This window comes from Macrosteles quadrilineatus, unplaced genomic scaffold (assembly GCF_028750875.1).
Source record: "Macrosteles quadrilineatus isolate MER2022 unplaced genomic scaffold, UCM_ALF_1.0 Scaffold_3__2_contigs__length_128488019, whole genome shotgun sequence".
Taxonomy (NCBI): domain Eukaryota; kingdom Metazoa; phylum Arthropoda; class Insecta; order Hemiptera; family Cicadellidae; genus Macrosteles; species Macrosteles quadrilineatus.
In genome coordinates this window covers 118,123,759-118,142,368 of record NW_026542596.1, presented here as the reverse complement: position 1 = coordinate 118,142,368, position 18,610 = coordinate 118,123,759, and the positions used below count along the sequence as shown (strand labels likewise).

Here is an 18,610-nt window from a genome sequence, read left to right as displayed (position 1 = left end):
ACAATCAAAAGTGTCACAGAACAATCATTAGTTTTAAAACTGCTTGAGTTTTACATTTTTACAGAAATATTTTAAATTTAAAAAAGTATAAGAACATGATAGGAAATTCTAATTAAATATTTATATCGCCACCCAAATATTTTTTTTTATTTTAACCTAATTTTAGTAAGCTCGCCTTAAAAATTGTAAAAATAAATAAACTTGAATATCATTTTGAATAGAAATATTACTATTGAGAAAGGCTAAATATATGTTTTTTTTATTTCGAGAAACCCTTAAGGATACAAATAAATTGTTTATTTGGTTAAATATTTCATAATCATTTAAAAAACATAATTAAAGTAACCACATGTTCAAAGTCAAAAACAATTCTTCGTACTTTGATCTTCAATAATAAATAGTAAATAATAATATTCATATGAACAAGTTACACCACTCCATAGACAATTTAATTTCCTTTCAAGAATGCCAGAGGTTAACAACATTGGTCTTATATTTAGCGGGAATTTTAATTCGAAACAGGGCGCGTGCGCTGCCGAGCATTGCCATCATACTACAGCACAGGCGCGGCTGACAACCGCGTGACGTCACAGGGTGAATCGAGCGGGATGCAGGTACACCGGCGGAGTGGTCTAGCCCTTACTAGCTACTATCCCCGGCCCTGGGCAAGGCCATGTCTCGGTGTTTGTATCTAGATGCAAATAACTTGTATGGCAAGGCCATGTCTCAGTGTTTGCCTCTTGATGCAAATAACTTATATGGCAAGGCCATGTCTCAGTGTTTGTCTCTTGATGCAAATAACTTATATGGCAAGGCCATGTCTCTGTGTTTGTCTCATGATGCAAATAACTTATATGGCAAGGCCATGTCTCAGTGTTTGTCTCTTGATGCAAATAACTTATATGGCTAAGCCATGTATCAGTGTTTGTCTCTTGATGCAAATAACTTATATGGCAAGGCCATGTCTCAGTGATTGTCTCATGATGCAAATAACTTATATGGCAAGGCCATGTCTCAGTGTTTGTCTTAGGATGCAAATAACAAGGTCATGTCTCTGTGTTTGTCTTTTGATGCAAATAACTTATATGGCAAAGCCATGTCTCAGTGTTTGTCTCTTGATGCAAATAACTAATATGCCAAGGCCATGTCTCAGTGTTTGTCTCTTGGTGCAAATAACTTATATGACAAGACCATGTCTCAGTGTTTGTCTCTTGTTGCAAATAACTTATATGGCAAGGCCATGTCTCAGTGTTTACCTCTTGATGCAAATAACTTATATGGCAAGGCCATGTCTCAGTGTTTGCCTCTTGATGCAAATAACTTATATGGCAAGGTCATGTCTCAGTGTTTGTCTCTTGTTGCAAATAACTTATATGGCAAGGTCATGTTTCAGTGTTTGTCTTTTGATGCAAATAACTTATATGGCAAAGCCATGTCTCAGTGTTTGTCTCTTGATGCAAATAACTTATATGGCAAGGCCATGTCTCAGTGATTGTCTCATGATGCAAATAACATATATGGCAAGGTCATGTCTCAGTGTTTGTCTCTTGATGCAAATAACTTATATGGCAAGGCCATGTCTCAGTGTTTGTCTCTTGGTGCAAATAACTTATATGACAAGGCCATGTCTCAGTGTTTGCCTCTTGATGCAAATAACTTATATGGCAAGGCCATGTCTCAGTGTTTGCCTCTTGATGCAAATAACTTATATGGCAAGGCCATGTCTCAGTGTTTGTCTCTTGTTGCAAATAACTTATATGGCAAGGCCATGTCTCAGTGTTTGTCTCTTGATGCAAATAACATATACGGCAATGGCATGTATCTTTCCGAACCGAATCCAACCCGATTTTTCGGATATCTGCACACCTCTAGTTTTTAGTTTTTTACCTGGATGATAAGCTAACGGCCTATAATCTCGTCTCGAAAATATCCCGTTAGTATTTCAATCCCGCCCGATGCTCCGTGATAAAAAAATCTCGAAGTTTAGGGTTTTGTCCATCACTATAAAATATTCTGTGTCTGTGTACAAGAAGATTATCTCTGTATATACAGGGTGAATAAAAAGTCAAGACTCCCCCATGTAATATTTTTCTAAGTTAGAACACAGTATAGACTTCTTGTACACAGACACGGGTATTTTACTTGTAGAACTTCACATACCTGGCTATCAGTACTGTGGACCTGGAACGAATTTAAGGAAGAGATTAACAAGAGGTGATCCAGGCATAAATAAATTGGATGCTGCATGCAAAAACCATGATATAGCATATTCAAGATCGAACTATGATAAAACATACACAGATACCCTTTTGGTGGTCGTGCAAACTTAGTGCATTTTATGATTTTGAAAATTTTTAGTGTCTCCAAAAAATTAGGGATTATGGGCTCAACTGGAGATTACTCTAAGATATATTAACCTTGAAACATTACCAATTAAATTTTAAACAGTATGATTTAAATTGGCATTCTGTTGATTACGTTTTTTTTATATACCCTTATTACAGTGTGTATCTGGATCCGGATCCGAATTTTTCAAGATCCGGATCCGGATTCTGTACCGAAATTTTCTTAGATTCGCCCATCACTAATTGAAATTAAAATCTTGTGGTTTTGGTACTTAGGTATTATAGCTGCCACACCGATAAATCAACTTCCCAATAATATTTTAAGTAGTTTAAATAACATACAATCTTCCTAATGTAACGTAACCTAACCTAAAACATAGTCCACCCTTAGGTTAAGTTAGGCGTGGTTATAATTATTAGGTGTGGTTGGTATAATACCTATGTACCTTTTTTCTATTGTAGTTGATGAACAGTACTTTTGGAATACTTTTCTTTGGTGACAATAAAAATAGATTTATAAACCTACTACAAATTGAACTGGAATAAAAAAAAACAATTATTTGGGGCAGGGTTAAATTTTTTTGCAACACCTACCGGCTCCTATATGACAATTTAAATCAATTTTACCTACGACCGTTTTTTCAAGTAGCCGTTTCAGTTCAGTTAAGGTATTCATTCTGATTGCCCCTGGACTACGTATAAATGACTTTGTAGGCTTACCTCTGTCAGTAGTCCAAAGTGACGATGTTGCATTTGCAATGAAACATGTCAATTTTGGACTACTGATGGAGGTAAGCCTATAAAGTCAGTTCTTAGAATTGAAAAGTTCCACATAACAGCATTGTTTACTTTCATAAAACAGCATAGTTTTACTCATAACAACACCGGTAACGGACCAATGAGGTTCAAGGATTGAGAGGGAAGAAGTAAAATTGTAATGATTCGAACTTCAACTAATCAGCTGTTCAGGCCAATTTAATTGTTGAGTGGTGCAATTAGTGTTTGGTACAATGTTTCATTGCATCACTGTGAGTGGCAATGAGAGGTTATAAACAAAAACATAACCTCTCTTAAAAGTTATGAGTAGTGATTTTTAGTAATTAAAACACCGTCGTAGGTAAAGTAGTAAACTCCAGAGTCTAACCAGCCAAATAAACTCCAGAGTCTATTAAGTTCTGGACTTTGCTAACGCCCTGACTCAGCAAGCCATTTTTTAGACTCCAGAGTCTAAAGCCGGTTTAAGTCTAGAACTTAGCTAAATCTCGAGCTCAGCAACCGGCCCTTAGTAATTAATACACTGCCATAGATAAAGTCGTGTACCCAACTCGCGTAAATAGTGTTAACGACACTCGTAGGAAGTTTTTAAGGCATTCGCCAAGGCTCGTACCTTAAATTTTCTAATTTCATTTTTAAGAGTTGTTAGCCTCCGGATTACGTTTGAATATTTATAATGGTTTAAATACCTGCATTCAGTAATCCATTATGCTGCTTGTGGCAACTATAGTTTCGGTTCACAGGGAACCATCTTCAGGCCGTACAAGGCGTCGTTATTCACTTCCATATATGAAGGTCGTCATAAGTACATAGAACACGAACACACGAAAACACACATTGACACGAACATTTAACATTAAAAATACCGAGTACTCGGGAACACGAGACAGGTGACGCGACCGGGTGGAAGTTGTAGCTCGAACTCAACTTGTAGCTCGAGAAACCTGAATTTACACTGTGCTGCATTTCTTAGTAATCCTTGAAAGAGCTGATTTGCAAACTATGGAAACATAGGAAACTCGAGAGTCGAGTTCGAGCTACAACTTCCACCCGGTCGCGTCACCTGTCTCGTGTTCCCGAGTACTCGGTATTTTTAATGTTAAATGTTCGTGTCAATGTGTGTTTTCGTGTGTTCGTGTTCTATGTACTTATGACGACCTTCATATATGGAAGTGAATAACGACGCCTTGTACGGCCTGAAGATGGTTCCCTGTGAACCGAAACTATAGTTGCCACAAGCAGCATAATGGATTACTGAATGCAGGTATTTAAACCATTATAAATATTAAATTTTCTACTCGTGTCGTTAACACTATCTTTAAGCAATCGTTGTGTAAACTACTATAAATGAACAATAAAAGATTGTTTAATCCAATTTCAATTTTATTCTATGGAAGACTTTTTTACATAAATTAGTACAAAAATATAATTTGAATTCCATAAGAAAATTAAATGAACCTTTTTAATTATTACCATGTTAAGTAATACTTTTTTTATTTCTTATTTTTGCTTTTGTTTTATTTTGGCCTGGAAAATAAATGTATATTGATTTACTGCTAATGTGATTTTGATGGAAGTGTCATTTGTCTTGTTTATATATTTCTCTTTATGTTTAGTTAAAAATGCTTCATTTATAAAATTTATTTAAATCATTTTGTAATATTTGAATAAATGTAATTATAGCCTATTTGTATCTATTCAACACATGTTCTCTGTGTATAACGAATGAAGAATGATTTGATTGATATCATTGAAAAATGAATAGGTACCCTACCTTTTAAGTTTAATAAAAGAGGTTTTTTTTTAGTTGATTTGCAACTTCTACAATTTCCAATGTTCCCTTTCTGAAGTGTTGAAAATTAAAGAGACCGATGATTAATGTTTGTGATTCTAGTGAATAATAACTAGTAGGAAAATAATTGTAAATACAAGTGAAGTTGAATTATTGATTGCATTGTGATTTGTCATGACTTTGTCCTGCAGGAGATAATCATGGCTGTTGGTAATGATGAGGAGGAGGAGGAAATAGAGGAGGCGTACAGTCCTTCAGGTTCAATCACTCCTCCGCCTCCGGACTCCTCGTACCTGGACAAGAGCAAGATATCCCTGCCCTCCGATCTACAGGAGATCATTGCAAGTCTGAAGAAGAAACCGGACGAGCCTAAGAGCATGGACCTCCAGTCAGATCCAATTGTCCAAGCTTATAGGTAAGTTGTGTCCATCAGAGTGATACGGTGAAGAAGTTTAGGAGAGCCAATCAATAATTAATTGTACAGTATAAAAAGGAAATAATGCATTAGAGATTACAATTTTTTGTATTAGATTTTTTTAAATCCTAAATCAAACTTGATGATCAACAGATCTGCAGATGAGCCGTACTCTCCAGAAGATGAGAAACCAGAACTGGAGCCAGAAGTTAGTGAGAAGATAGCTTCCCCAGCATCTGAGGAGAGTTTCTCAACTCAGTCCTCGGCCCTGAGTGTTGCTGCGTCAGTGAAGGTCAACAGAGACCCGAGGCAGCGACCCCAGTTGTCCCTCAGTCAGCTCTCCGACGAAGAAATCATGAAGAAAGCTTCGGAGATGGGATTTATGAATCCGGAAAATCCAGAACCCATCCCAGATGTTTTGAAATCAAGAGTGGAACACCCGAGTGCTATTGATGAGCTTCCTCACATGCACCAGCCCCCACCCCCACCTGTGTACTTAAACCAGCCTTTCACTTCTAGTCAACCTACGTTCACTCCAGAGTTCCCACCACCTCACCATTCCACACACCTACCTCCTCCTAACTTCCCTCCACCCCATATGTTCCACTCTGCGCCACCACCACTTCCCCCTCTACCTCCCCCTCACATACCTTTTACAAATCCCCAGCCTCCCCCTCAACCCATGTATCCTCCACCACCCCAGCAACCGGCCCCTCTACCTCCACCACCTCCGGAATCTCCTGATATGAGCATCTCAAAAAAGAAGTTTTCTTCTTCAAAGAAGAAGAAAAAGTCTAAAGAGGAGAGCAGCCGTAGGGAGAGCCGTAAAGAGAAAAAGGAAAAAAGGAGATATTCTGAATCTCCACCACCAAAAGATTACGATGAACGTGAAAAAATCCGTGAACGAGATCGGTATTCCTCAAAGAAGAGAGAAAAGAGGGACACCTCCCCACGGCGGGGGGGTACTTGGAGACCTTACAAGAAATCTCCTCCGCCCGAGAAAAGAAGAGATTCTTGGGAATACGAGCCACCTTCAGTAGGCCTACCATTCAACGAACCACCTCCTCCAAAGATCATGGCTGGGCCTTCCAATCACCAGTTTGTTCCAAGAGCAGGTCAAATGAGAGGGAGGTTTCAGAGAGGGATGAGGGGGGGATTCAGAAGAGGGTTTGATAGAGGAAATCGAGGAGGTTTCCACCGAGGGGGATTTCATCAAAGAGGACATCACATGGGCGTAACTACAGGTCCTCCGGGTCCTCCAAGAAACTTTACTCCAAAAAATATCCAGATCGAGTACGAAGAAGACATCAGGAGGTTTGAAGAACAGCGAAAACAGAAGACTCTAGAAAGGCGGCAATGGAGAAATGAATCCCCACCACCGAAGAAGAGAAGAGGCAAAGAAAGTGACAGTGATTAGATTTAGTTTAATTACAATGTGAGTGATAATAGTACAAAGTCTGATTTCATTCATTAAAAGCCTGCAGTTTCGGAAATGTCTTTGTTACGGGTCTTAAAATACAAGTAAACTAGTTTTATAGTTGTTAGTACTTTCTCTAGCTCCGGCCCATTTAAAAATCACTCAAAATTTGCTATCATGCCAAAGTTTGCTATGCGATTTAGTGTAGTAAAAGAGAAGACAACAATTTGTACGCTTTTTGTTAGCTTTTTCCAGTATTTTCTATTTTGTGATTTAGAAATCTTTTATTCGTCTAACCAAACAATTTAAGTGTTCATGCTAGTTAAACGATAACATTTTAATTTTAAAATTATCCATTCTTTGTTTCTCATAAGAGTAATTAAATTATTTTCTGTGTTAGGCGAGTTATTTTAGAGTATTATTGATTAGTTATTATGCTTTAACAGACTTATCTCTCTTCTCCTTACAATTTAGTTTAAGGGCTGTTAATTGTATTATATGTAACACATTCTTTAAAATAATTGATCTCTATGTATTAATTTTAATTACTCAACGTAGTGGAATCAAGCTGTAACATGTTTACTGTTAAAACTGAAAATTAGGATTAATCGTTGTACAAATTTATTAGTTTAATTTTTTATTTTGTATAGTGACTTTTGTTTAATTTAATTTCTGATTATGGATTAAATTATTGTGAGTAGTGTAATTTTACTTTTGGGACCAAAACTTCCTAGCAAACAATGCATTCAAAAAGTTTGAAAATGGGGTTTGTCTATATTATTTACGTTACCGAGTTCATAGTTAAAATAGTGCAAATAAAACCATATGTACTGTTTTGATTGCTTTATTATTTAAATATTGAAAACCAATCAACTGCATGCATTAAACTCCTGTAAATTTATATCATTGCTATAAAGCCTCTAAATTGAATTTTTGGTTACTACCAATTACCAAAGTTTTTTTCCGGTTGAGATGATTTTTATATCAGGCTTGATTTCAATTTTAATTCCAACATTGGTAATGACCGTTCATTTATAATGTGTTCATTTGTAAATAGTTTGTAAATATTCAAAGTGTATTATATATTAGTTTTATATGCTCTAAAAGAGTGTATAAGTGGATAATGTTTAGTTTAATGGTGGAAAGATCTGTGTTAAATTTTCCACAGCATGTTGTATGTTTCCGAGGGTGTTTTTAAAAGGTAGAAAACTGGCTTGTCAAGTAGCAATAAATTCAATGTGGGGGAATATTCTTGGTAAAATTGCAGGTTTTCTATCTTTTTAACATTTTTGAGTTGTGCAACAAACTGTATATTGAACTGTGATTGCCATATTACCATGTTGTTGAAATTAAATCTTTTTTTTTACTTTTTTTGCATTTTAGACATTGTAAAAATTTGTAACTAATGAAAACCACAGTTTATTGTAAATATAAGCTCACTTTATGCAATTAGAAAGTATTAAAGAATGATATTCACTGAAACGTGTATTTTTAAACCTATGTTTAAAAAATCATTATTTTTATCTATACTTAAAAAAAATAGTTTGTAGAGGCCTGCAGAAAAGGTAATTAACCTTCTAAGTGCTGAGTCGCTTACAGTATGTATGTATGTACAATCATAGATAAAAGATACTTCCTTAGTAGATTTCTTATCATTAAGGATCAGCTGAAGACAATTTGTATTGCTATTTGTGTCCGATGCACTGTAGAAGTTGTGTTATGTTTACAATTTCTTTCTTATTATTTCAGTAATTTAAAACCCCGTTTAACCAAACTAGCTGCTACCCACGGGCTTCACTCCGTTTGACTTCTTAAGTACTGTATTAATAAAACTATTGATTGGTTAGGTTAAGCTGAAATAAACAAAATAGAATACAGTAATACAAGCAAATAATCACACCTGATTTTAATAAGGTAATACATTGAAATACTTTAATATACTTTAATACTTTTCAATGAAATGGCAACAATAAGTATGAAAGAATAACAAACCAATAAGTAGACATACAGCTGAGGTATTTTTAACATTAGGTATATGGAAAGTTCCCTTTAGAAAGGAATTAAGACCTCAAAGGGCAATTTATGAAATAATGGATAGTTTTGCACAAGGTTTCTTGTCATGGCAAAGATTTTAGGTATATGGGTTTGGGGTTGTGAACTTTACTTCTCTCAAAATTGCATGGGTATTGTGGGATTTATATATTATGGATAACAACAGCTAAACATTACAATATACTATATATTATTTAAAAATGAATTACTAAAATCTTCTATACTGTAAGGTAGCTAGGTCAAGTAAGAATACCTTAAGTTTTTTCATAAATTTAGATTTGTCTTTTTTGTTTTTTAAAAAAGCTAGGAAGTTTTCTAAAAAAATTGTTTTCAATATAAGGTTTATTTTGAAAAAGTTCAAGTCTTGGTTTAACTAAATAACAAGAGGTTCTACCCGCGAATTCACGGGTGTACAATTCAGAAGCCACAATTAAATTAAATTAATTAATATCGACTTTATATTTTATTTAAAGGGCGCAAGTTCAAGAAATTCTCATCAGAAGGAATGTTAAAAGCAGTGGGACCTTCATACCTTACGTCCTGAGGTGGCCGACGTGGGTACAGTTCGGCAAAAACTTCAGTGCGGACAGGTGGCTACTATCCAAATTAACCCTTTGAGTGCCAACGTCCGGGGAACCGGACGTTTTTAAAACGAGCCAAAAGTGCCGACGTCCGGGCGACCGGACGTTGAGCCAAAAGTGCCAACGTCCGGCTGACCGGACGTTTCGTAATGATCGAACAGCTGTCATAACAACCGAATGGATACTCGGATTCTTTTAACCCATATATTAACATTGAGTCGAAAGTTACTAGATGCGATACATCGATTTTCGTTGGTTGAAATATCGAAAATTCGATTTTTACGAAATTTTAACCTAAAAATCGCCAGATCGCGCTCGGCATTTTTAGCGCGACCTTCAGGAAAAATCATCGGCATTTTTTGAGCGTTACTTTTATTTCTCGCCTGGCACTCTAAGGGTTAAAACATACAGGTACCGGTTATTGGCAGTACTGGGGTTAGGGGTGAGTGAGTAGTAAGACACAAATGTTTTAACAAAAGTACCCCGCCAACCCCCTCGCATACGTGCGCACAGAAACTTTGGCCGAATATTATATATATATTATGGTTGTACCTGACCTCGCCGCTCTCTTTCACGACGTCCTGTTACAGATTCTTATAAGCTAATCTTACTCAATTACTTATCTTCTTCACATTAGACAACCTGTTTAAAGATCGGTGACAACCTCTTGGACAACCAACGGACATGTTTTTATGTGATTATGCATCGTCTTTCAAACACCTTAAAGATATATGGTGTTAATTCACTTGAAATTTGTTAGGGGAATTTTTTATGAAGGGTGTATTTTGTATATTGGTACACTTGGATCAAACAGCTAGAAATAGCATCAGTGTTCATTTGCCGCACCTCTTTGAACATAAAAGTAAATAATAATATACGTAAACAAAAATGTAAATAAACAATCTATTGTCAATTTCATTGACCAGATGTTTTCGATAAATTAGTCGAATAACGTTAACTTCTAAAACGTGTAAGGCGTGGCCATTTGGAAATTAGCCTGTGGGGCAGAGCCCTAAGAGAATTCGTTCATACCAATACTTTTCGGCAAATCTACACACTCTGAGCTTCATTTTGATGTGCCATATACCATTTACATAAAATTTGATTGTATCACTTTAATAATATAATAGATTTTTACCCCTTGTATTAATTAATTATGCACAGGTAATTCTTGATTCTAGCAATATTTAAAAAAAATATTTAATTGTTTCAAAAATATATAAGGCGTGAACTGTAAAAATTACCATCCCTTTAAAATACGATTTAACAGACTGGTCATATTTTAATTTATGTATTAATCTGATTGTTTTTTTGTATTTTCAAATTCTCAACATGAACAACACACGAAAAAAGTTCAAAAATCATACAGACTTCAAAACAAAATTTAATGCAACTACAACCTATATTGTGACTCTTTTGTAGGAGTAATTATTTATATTTATTAGGCCAGAATTGATTTGTATAACAAAATATGGGAAAAAGGGTAATTAATTATACAATTATTTAAAAAAATTTTTAATAAATGAATAAGTCTATAAAAATGGGTGTGTTGCTAGCCTAGTGGTTAGCATCTCGGACTTCGGGACGGGTTCAATCCCCGGCACATCCACAAAACTTTAATGGGTTTGGACCGCTTTCCCTTAAAAGTGTTTGACATCATTACAAAAATGCCACTGGCGTAGACACGAGAAAAAAATACCCCCGTCGCAGCAAACCTGCAGACTAAGCGAATTTCCATTTGACTGATTGGATTTACACTGAAATGTCTACTTAAAAATATAACATTTATTCTCTATTTAAATAGAATTAGTTTAACTAGTGCTTAGGTTTGCTACATCAGGGAGGGTAAAACGTTAATAGTTAGTAAGAAATAAAAACATTTTCCAAATTTGATCAAAATATGTTCATAAACAAGCAAACTACAACAATTTACTTATTCTCCATAAGAATAACATGGGAATTTTAAATTTACAATTTTTTGGAATTTTCTCCGTAACCATTAGGCGCATAATAACGCTTCAATATACTAAATTGTTTGTTTTTTTAAGCTCTACAAAATGGTTTGGAAAGAAATTGCTAAATTTTATGTTTTTTGGGTCAAAAATGGGAAAAACCTATTTTTACCCCATAAAACCCCCCGTAAACCCCCGTTCCCATGGTCCGATCATGCTGGATTGCGAACTCGTTTGAATAAACGTAGGTTTACACGTTTGTACCAAATTTCATCAAAATCGGATCATTTTTGCTCGAGTTATCGTGCTAACGGACACATATATATATATATATATATATATATATATAAATATATATATATATGAATTTGAACGGATGGTGTTTTTGGCGTCTAGGGACCTCAAAATGAAAAAAAAAATCGGTCCCGCGTCCAGGTCTTACCATGAGTACTACGGTAATAGCTTATTCCCTATATGGGAAATTCGCTAAAACAAAAAAAAATCCAGCCAGAATTTTTTCACATTATTATGATCTGTTACTCGTTCAGACATCTTAAAATTTAAGAATTCACCCTCACAAGGACGTCATAGATTCTTAAACTGCCTTAGGCAAAAAAAAGTAACGTTTCTAATGTCTCGTCCACAGAGGAATCATTTAATCCCCCCGCACTTACGTAGGGACCTCACCCTCTCGCCCTCATGTACTGCAACACTCAAGGTAGAGTAAGAGCCTGTGCGATAGAAATTTCTGCACAGTGCTGTTCGGGCTTTTGTTTGCTCGTCACAATATTTCTGACACAAAATACCAGCACACTGGGGTTGTTATCCCGCAAGGGCGTTTCCTCAGTACCTTACTGTGATTAATCTTAGAATTTTATTATGTTGGCCCATTTGTTTTTTTTTTCCTTTTTGCACACATTTTTTTAATTACTCAAAATCCTTTCTTTCATTTTACTATGCATGAAAATTACATTTGGAAAAATGTCAATTAAATTAATTAATGCTTGCAACCAAGACACAAAATTCACTGAGACTGTGTAGCTACCTACTTTAAACATTCTTTGTCTCTATTATCCAAGAGTCTCGTAGCATGTAGCAGTTCTTAAACGTGATGCATTTTTGTCAAGTTAGTATGTCAAGTGTTTGAAGTATGTTTTGCCTTTATTGCCAGTGCAACACTATTCTATTTAAGATGTTCTCTAAATTAAAACACAGCAGCAGTGTTTGTACGTCTTTATTGTATGTGTGTTTTTGTTGTTTTTTTCACAAGGGAGTCAATAATGCCTAGACCAGTCTCTTTCAGGTGCATGGTCAAAACAGTGGGCTTTGCAGTACTGCGGATACCTGAAAAATAATTAAAAATAAATATGATTTTACATGTTAATTATTGGCAAAACAATATTTTGATCAGAAACACTCCTGAATGTTATACAAGTCATTCATTGTATTCCACATCATGTTGAAAAAGCCAAATTTTGTAATTGTATTTTTTTTTTGTCCTAGGACGCTAGGCACGAGTCCGGGATTGTTTTCCACATTACTTCAGGCTAGACCTAGCGGTTGCGGCATTATCACTCAGATAAAATCCATTGGTGACTTGGTGGGATTTGAACCCGGGAGCTCAGGGACTGAAGTCCCGCGCTCTAACCACTACAACACCAGCTCGCTCCACTGTAATTGTATAATAAATTTTGATATCAAAAAGACAGAATTTCAAATTGAGTCCTATAACATTTATACGTTGGATTGGATATATTGTTCTTGCTTGTACTGTATATTATTACAAGATATATTCGTATAACAATGAAGAAGGTTGTTGAGTTTTTACCAACATTTAAAGGAAAATAATATCTCAAACTTATATGGAAACGATATTTCACCTTACTTGTCTGTAAGGGTCAGATGGAACTATCCAAACTCTTAACATTACAATTACCTGCAGGTGCCACCAGGCTCGTTGGTCCAGGCCATGTGTCCCAGTGGTTCGGGGGGTACAAACTCCGGATCCTCACAGTAGTCCGGGCCTACACCCTTGGGAGATGTTACTTTACCAGGAGCGTTCCACCAGTGGGAGTGTGGTGTTGGCCCTCCCCCCTCCCCTTTGGACACCCCGCAGTCAAGTCTGCATCCCTTCAACTCATCATAGAACTGGTTGGCCACGGTGGCAGAGTAACATGACATCTGTTTATACAAATTAGCAATTATAGCTTCAAGGGATGGAGAAAAACCAACTTAACGCCTTAACGGCTTCTTAATCCAACAGCTTAGCAAATAAAGAATTGTTTTTCAACAAAAAAAATGTGTTCAATTATTTGTTCCAGCTGATTTTGGCAGTAGTGCTACTCCTGCATGTCATACTACTATTATTAGAGCATTTGCTTGTGAATTTTTATCTTTTTGCAGTGTATCATTTTGAGTCAAGCTTTTGACAAATGCTTTAACATATAAGAAAGTACCAGAGTAATATTCTAACATTGCAATGAAAATTAATTTCATACCTCAATACCTATGTTTAAAAATAAAATAACCCTGTAGCATCACGTACTCTTTTTGGGGCAGCATTGAAAGCAAAACCCGGTTAAGTGACATAGTAAGTCTTTACAATAGATTAAGATCACTTAAGGATTTTTTTGTAAAATTACAACCATTTGGGAGTTTAGGGAACGCATGCTGTTTAGAAAATTAAACCCACTAGCACAACTTTGATATGGAATGAAATTAATTAATGAACACCTAAAACGTAACGAAGTCTTGACAATTAAAAAGCTTCACTCACTCTTTTTATAGCCTCTGAGTGGCATTTTGTATCAATGAATCACATATTTACGTATTTTAGAGAAAACAAGTCAAAATCCCTCAAATTTTTGTGGGGTTCACGGTTCAATCCTGTCCTTCTAGCACTTATAAGTCCCAGACCTTATAATTAATAGACTAGCCTATATCAATAAAACCCAATCGACCTGAATTTGATCCTACTCACAGTGGCGTCAAGATGTTGGCGATTGTCTGTAGCTGGGGGCGTCCATATATACTTGGCTTTATTAGCTGATACAACCCTTGGCACGGCAGCCTCGCCATCCAGGGTCTGAGGAGTTACCAGCTTAGTGCCAGCAGGGGGAGAACCAGGGTCCGTGCAACAGCAGCGAGCCTCCACCTTGCTGGTAATCATTCTCATTGTGATTCAGGATGAGAAATAAATCAAATATATCCTAAGGCGGCTTCACTTGAAATTTTTTAGGGGAATTTTTTATGCAGGCAGGGTGTATTTAGCAAAACTTCTCATATACAGAATAAGCTATTACCGTGGGTCTTACACCTACACCCATGTAAATGTGAACCTACATTTGGGCTCTATGGGGGCATACAAATGAAATACCACCGCCGCAGCAAACCTGCAGACTAAGCAAATTTAATTTGTCTAATTGGATTTTTACTAAAATATTTCCATAAACAAGATGACATATTTGAGTGAAAATTTAAAAACGTACGTTTTCATGTCCCTGGCCTTTTACTTCGTAGATACTGGATTTGTAGTTTATTATTATGTGTTTTAATATTTTTTGGGACGGGGGCAACATGTTACACACATTTATTTGGTTTTAAATAGGTTCTAGGTATTTTTTTTTGTATTTTTAAAGTCTCGAAATTCACGACCATGACATGTTCCTAGGGTACATTTTCCAACTTTCACACTGTTTTTAGACTAATTATTCATGCCGAAATATATAAAGCCATATTTTTATGTCATCAATGGTTATTAAACTTACAAAAAAGGAGCATATTATAATTTTATTGTCATTACAAACTGACTACCATGACAAAATAAGTCTGTCCCTCGATTTGGCGTCACGACCATTTGGGAAAAATTTTCAACTTTGGAGCACGACAGTGGCAAGCCTGGCGTCGATGGAGTCAGTTGGTTTTAGAGACTAGTTCGGGGTGTACGTCAGGATTGTAGTGCCGGTCGTTTCGAGTTGAAAGGAGGAATTACAAGATTAATAAAGGGAAGATTGTGTTTTTTGTAATTTTGGTGTCTCCATGACAGTACGTACCGGTAGTCATTCGATGAAGTAGACATGGTGTTAATTTTTGTTTATAAGATATTTCAATTGCTAGATTAACGTAGAAGTCCACTTTGTATCCTCGAACATGAGGTGCAGGGCTACCGCCAGAACAGAGCCAAATAACACGTAATTTCACAACCATCGCAGGTTTTTTCACGACCAATCCAGCATTATGGATTATAGTGTGTTTGGTCGTGACAATAACTTTAATATAATTGTAAATTGAACAGTTTTAGTTCAATTGAAACACATATTTTTATTATAACTAATAATTGAAGGATTGTTTAGACAGATTTAGATTATTCCAGACAATTCACGACCGTACCGCTTGTCCCTGACCATCACGTTTATGATTTCTATCATAAAAATTCCAAAAATTAAAATATCGTCATATTTCAATGTTTTATACACAAAAGAAGCACACCTCTATACAAACATAACGATTTTTCGGGTCTCAGGTAAGTTTCTTCGGAGTTATACAATCTTAGAAAGATTTTATTGGCTTTTTTTTCAATTTTTTGAGTTTTTTTATTTTTTTCTAGAAAGACCAAATATACCAAAAGCTCAGTGACCTTTTTATTGTATAATGGTCATAAAAGTAAATTAGTTTATAGCAAAACATAGCTATAAAAATAATATTAACTATTTTTAATATTCATTTAAACGTCCGTTATGGTCGTGACAGGATTTTGTGTTTTTCAACTAAAGATGCTCTTTTAAAAAAAAACTAGCCTACGGTACCAAAGATATTGCGTTACCATGGACATTTTATGAAACTTCAAATGTTAATGAAATAAAAAAAATAATAAACGTTTTGAAAAAAGGGGAATTTGCAAAGTGCTTTTCCTGAAAACGTACGTTTTTAAATTTTCACTCATTTATTCCCCATTTAAATATAACGAGTGCTTAGCTTTGCTGGCGGGGTACACTTACATATTGTTGGCACAAACAAGAAAATATAAATATTGATCGATATATCGTTTGGTTAGTTAGGTAAGGTTAACCTAACCTAACTAACCAAACGATATATTAAATTAAATAATCGAATAATCAATAATACTCATTCGGTTTTTAGTGCCAACAGATATAGAAGTGTACCCCTTTGCTGCTACGGGGCAGTTAAAAAGTCTTTTTTGGTCAAATTTGATCAACATAAGTAAACTACAAAGCTACAACAATCAACAGTTATCATCTTTTTCTACATAAGAATAAAATAGGAATTAAAATTTAGGACTTCAGTTTTTTTAAATAATTTTCTCCGTTACCGTACCTTTAATTGTACAACTAATACAAATGTTTGTATGAGGAGTTTTGTGGGGTAAACATTTGTTTACCTTTTTTATCCAGAAAAAGAAATCATCATAATAATGAATGTTCCCCTTAACAGGAAAGTACACTTTTTAGAGCTTAAAAACAAATAATTTAGTACTGAACCATTTTTGTATGCCCAAGGGTTACAGAGATTATTAAAAAGCGTAAACTATCCATATATAACATCAATCCAATTTGTATTCATAAACTCAACAGAAATATCTAATTTTTCTCTTATCCCAAAATGCCTAGGTAAAAATAAAGTATATACCGTAGAGGTACATATAATGATATTTTATTATTAAATTATTGAATTAGTAGAAATTTAGTATATATTTTTGGAAAAACACAGGAGTTTTATATTCTTAGTTTACTAATGTGTTTTCATATGAGGTCTAATCTGTCTCTTTGGGTTGATAAAGCCTTGTATACATTTTTCATTTTTGTACTTACGCACTGTCCAGGTCGTCTATAACCTTTCTTACTCTTTTTATCATTTCCTTTCGATCACAAACTCTGTCCTTGGCATAAAATTGACTACCCATTGTGTAATTAAACTTGAAATTTTCTTGGATTGGAATTCGTAGAATGTTATTTCTTGTATATCTTATATCATGTTTTCATAATCTGTTTTATAAACAGAAAATGTCTATATTGTTGTCAAATCATATGTAGTTTGAGTAAAAAAGACTGGATGTATGTGTAACAGTAACACAGACTTTGGGGTTAAAATGGGATATGCTAAATTTTGCATTTATTGGAACATATTTTGTATACGTTACAGTATTAAATTAATTAGGCTCGTAACAGAACAATAGTTAATTACATTATATTTAAAGAACAGTTATACTAGAATTGATTGAGCGATGAGCAAAGACCTTATTTTTAGCAAAAATATAATACAGGCCACGTGAACTTTAATAGTACCCCAATCAAATATTAGTATGCTTGTGCTTGCTGTGTGAATACTTTTAGGAAGCCTCAGGCACGGCCACCTTTAACTCCACTCCAGGCCGCGGCCTGGTAGAATTGGCAACGTCGCAAGTAGGGTTGTTTAGTTTCAGACGTCCCATAAGATAACATGACAGACAGGTGACATCAGCTCATTAATTCGCACTTTATTGATTTAAATGAACATGAATTTATTAAAATATTGAAATTAAAACACACATAATTGATAACCAAAACAATATGAATTGAAAATCTATATCTGTACATTTAAAGTGGAGTCAATATTTTCATAGTCCAGTAACCATGCTTTCGTAAATACACAAATACCATTAGCTGCTCCCAGGCAAAACAGCTGCTACAACCCTACTTGCGACGGTGCCACTTCGAAGGCCGCGGCCTGGAGTTAAAGGAGGCCGTGCCTCAGACCACCCCTTAGGTAAGAGAAGGCAAGTTGCCCGTTCTCCCGGACATTTAATCGGACCTAGGATGATGGTAGATAGATTGGGCTGAGGCATTGATTCTATAATCGATCGTAAAGCCGGGTTTTCCTAGGCGCGGAATCGGCGAGCGGAGAGAGGAACGTGGAGAGCGGACTCCACTTGTCTTAGGCAATATTTTAATGTTACTGTTTTCCTAGATGCGGAGCGGAATGCCATGTTAATTTCAATTCCGCTCTCCGCGTTCCTCTCTCCGCTTCCGCGCCTAGGAAAACCCAGCTTAAGACAGACACATTTCCCTCGAGATAGATGGATATCGCATACCGTACTTATAAGTATTTGCATTTCCTACACAATATCCATCATGTTCTATCTACGTAACATATTTCTAAAGGGAAAAAGCTGCAAAGGTGTTTTTTTAGCTAACATTCACAGTTAATTGCTATCTTTTTTTTTAATTTTATGAGAGCATGGAAATATCACTTATTTCTCGGACTCTCCTTCCTCTTTGTTGACTTG

The 18,610-nt window shown here is 35.5% G+C and overlaps 2 protein-coding genes across 2 annotated transcripts in view; one reads left to right on the top strand and one right to left on the bottom strand.

The window, feature by feature from the left end:
- The window catches only part of LOC128989493 (death-inducer obliterator 1-like), a 70,558-nt gene extending 62,333 nt beyond the window's left edge, over window positions 1–8,225 (top strand). Inside the window, exons 27-28 of the mRNA XM_054411388.1 lie at window positions 5,103–5,326; window positions 5,480–8,225. Coding sequence (XP_054267363.1) covers window positions 5,103–5,326; window positions 5,480–6,743 — 1,488 coding nt within the window. The 3' untranslated portion in view covers window positions 6,744–8,225. The remainder of the gene's footprint in view (window positions 1–5,102; window positions 5,327–5,479) is intronic.
- A 4,321-nt stretch (window positions 8,226–12,546) lies between these two features.
- On the bottom strand, window positions 12,547–17,346 carry LOC128990697 (uncharacterized). The gene is made up of 4 exons (XM_054413218.1): window positions 17,157–17,346; window positions 14,309–14,486; window positions 13,265–13,509; window positions 12,547–12,672 (listed from the first exon to the last, which is right to left on the bottom strand). The coding sequence occupies exons 1-4, from the start codon at window positions 17,246–17,248 to the stop codon at window positions 12,603–12,605; spliced, it is 585 nt and encodes a 194-aa protein (XP_054269193.1). The 5' UTR covers window positions 17,249–17,346; the 3' UTR covers window positions 12,547–12,602.
- Between the last annotated feature and the right edge of the window lie 1,264 nt (window positions 17,347–18,610).